Genomic DNA, 765 nt, shown 5'->3' with positions numbered 1-765 from the left:
CCCTCGCCGGGGCCCCCCTCGAGGGGCCCCTGGGGGCCCCCCGCAGGGCCCTCTACCGCGCCTCCATGCTGCTCTTCGGGGCCCTCCAGGTCCTCTGGCTGCTCAAGCTCCTCTGCTGCAGCCGCCGCCGCCGCAGCAGCAGCAGCAGCGCCAGCAGCAGCAGCAGCAGCAGCGCCAGCAGCAGCAGCAGCGCGAAAGTCAAACCTTAGGCCGCGGCCATTTAACATTTTAGTCGTAGCCAAATAACAACAACCCCACCCACTGACACGCAGACAAACCCACAAGTAGACCCACAGGTCTGAACAAAAAGCCCCAAAGGGGCCCGCATGCATGCAGCCCTGCATGCATGCAACTCTGCATGCATGCAGTTCTGCATGCATGCGGAGTTGCATGCATGCAGCTCTGCATGCACGTGCGCATGCACGCCGTTTTGGGGCTTTGCCGCGAGCCGCGGCTCCCCGGGGCCGCGCGCGAAGGCGCCCCGCGGCCAGCTAGGGTTTAGGGTTTAGGGTTTAGGGTTTAGGGTTTGTGGTTGCGGGCGAGTTGGGCGAAGACCCTCGCGGCCTGCTGCCCCGCCTCCACGCGGTCCCCCACAGCAACCCCACTCACCCACCCCCCCTCCAGCAGCAGCAAACTAAAAGGGTACCGCTGCTGCTGCTGCTGCTGCAGCTCTTTCTCCACAGCCCCACAAGCAGCACTCCACCCCAACCCGGGCCTCGCTATGGTTTCCAGCCACCGCCGCACCCCCAGTACCCTGTAGTAGCA

The 765-nt window shown here is 65.2% G+C and overlaps 1 protein-coding gene across 1 annotated transcript in view; it reads right to left on the bottom strand.

Moving 5' to 3' along the window:
* Positions 1 to 519: 519 nt before the first annotated feature.
* ETH_00037460 (uncharacterized protein) overlaps positions 520 to 765 on the bottom strand; it is a gene marked incomplete at both ends in the record, with an annotated part of 1,590 nt that continues 1,344 nt past the window's right edge. Inside the window, one exon of the mRNA XM_013374725.1 lies at positions 520 to 765. Coding sequence (XP_013230179.1) covers positions 520 to 765 — 246 coding nt within the window.

Source organism: Eimeria tenella, genomic scaffold (genome assembly GCF_000499545.2).
Source record: "Eimeria tenella Houghton genomic scaffold, Eth_scaff2235, whole genome shotgun sequence".
Classification (NCBI taxonomy): domain Eukaryota; phylum Apicomplexa; class Conoidasida; order Eucoccidiorida; family Eimeriidae; genus Eimeria; species Eimeria tenella.
The sequence above is the reverse complement of the archived record's forward strand: the minus strand, read 5'-3'. Positions and strand labels throughout refer to the sequence as shown.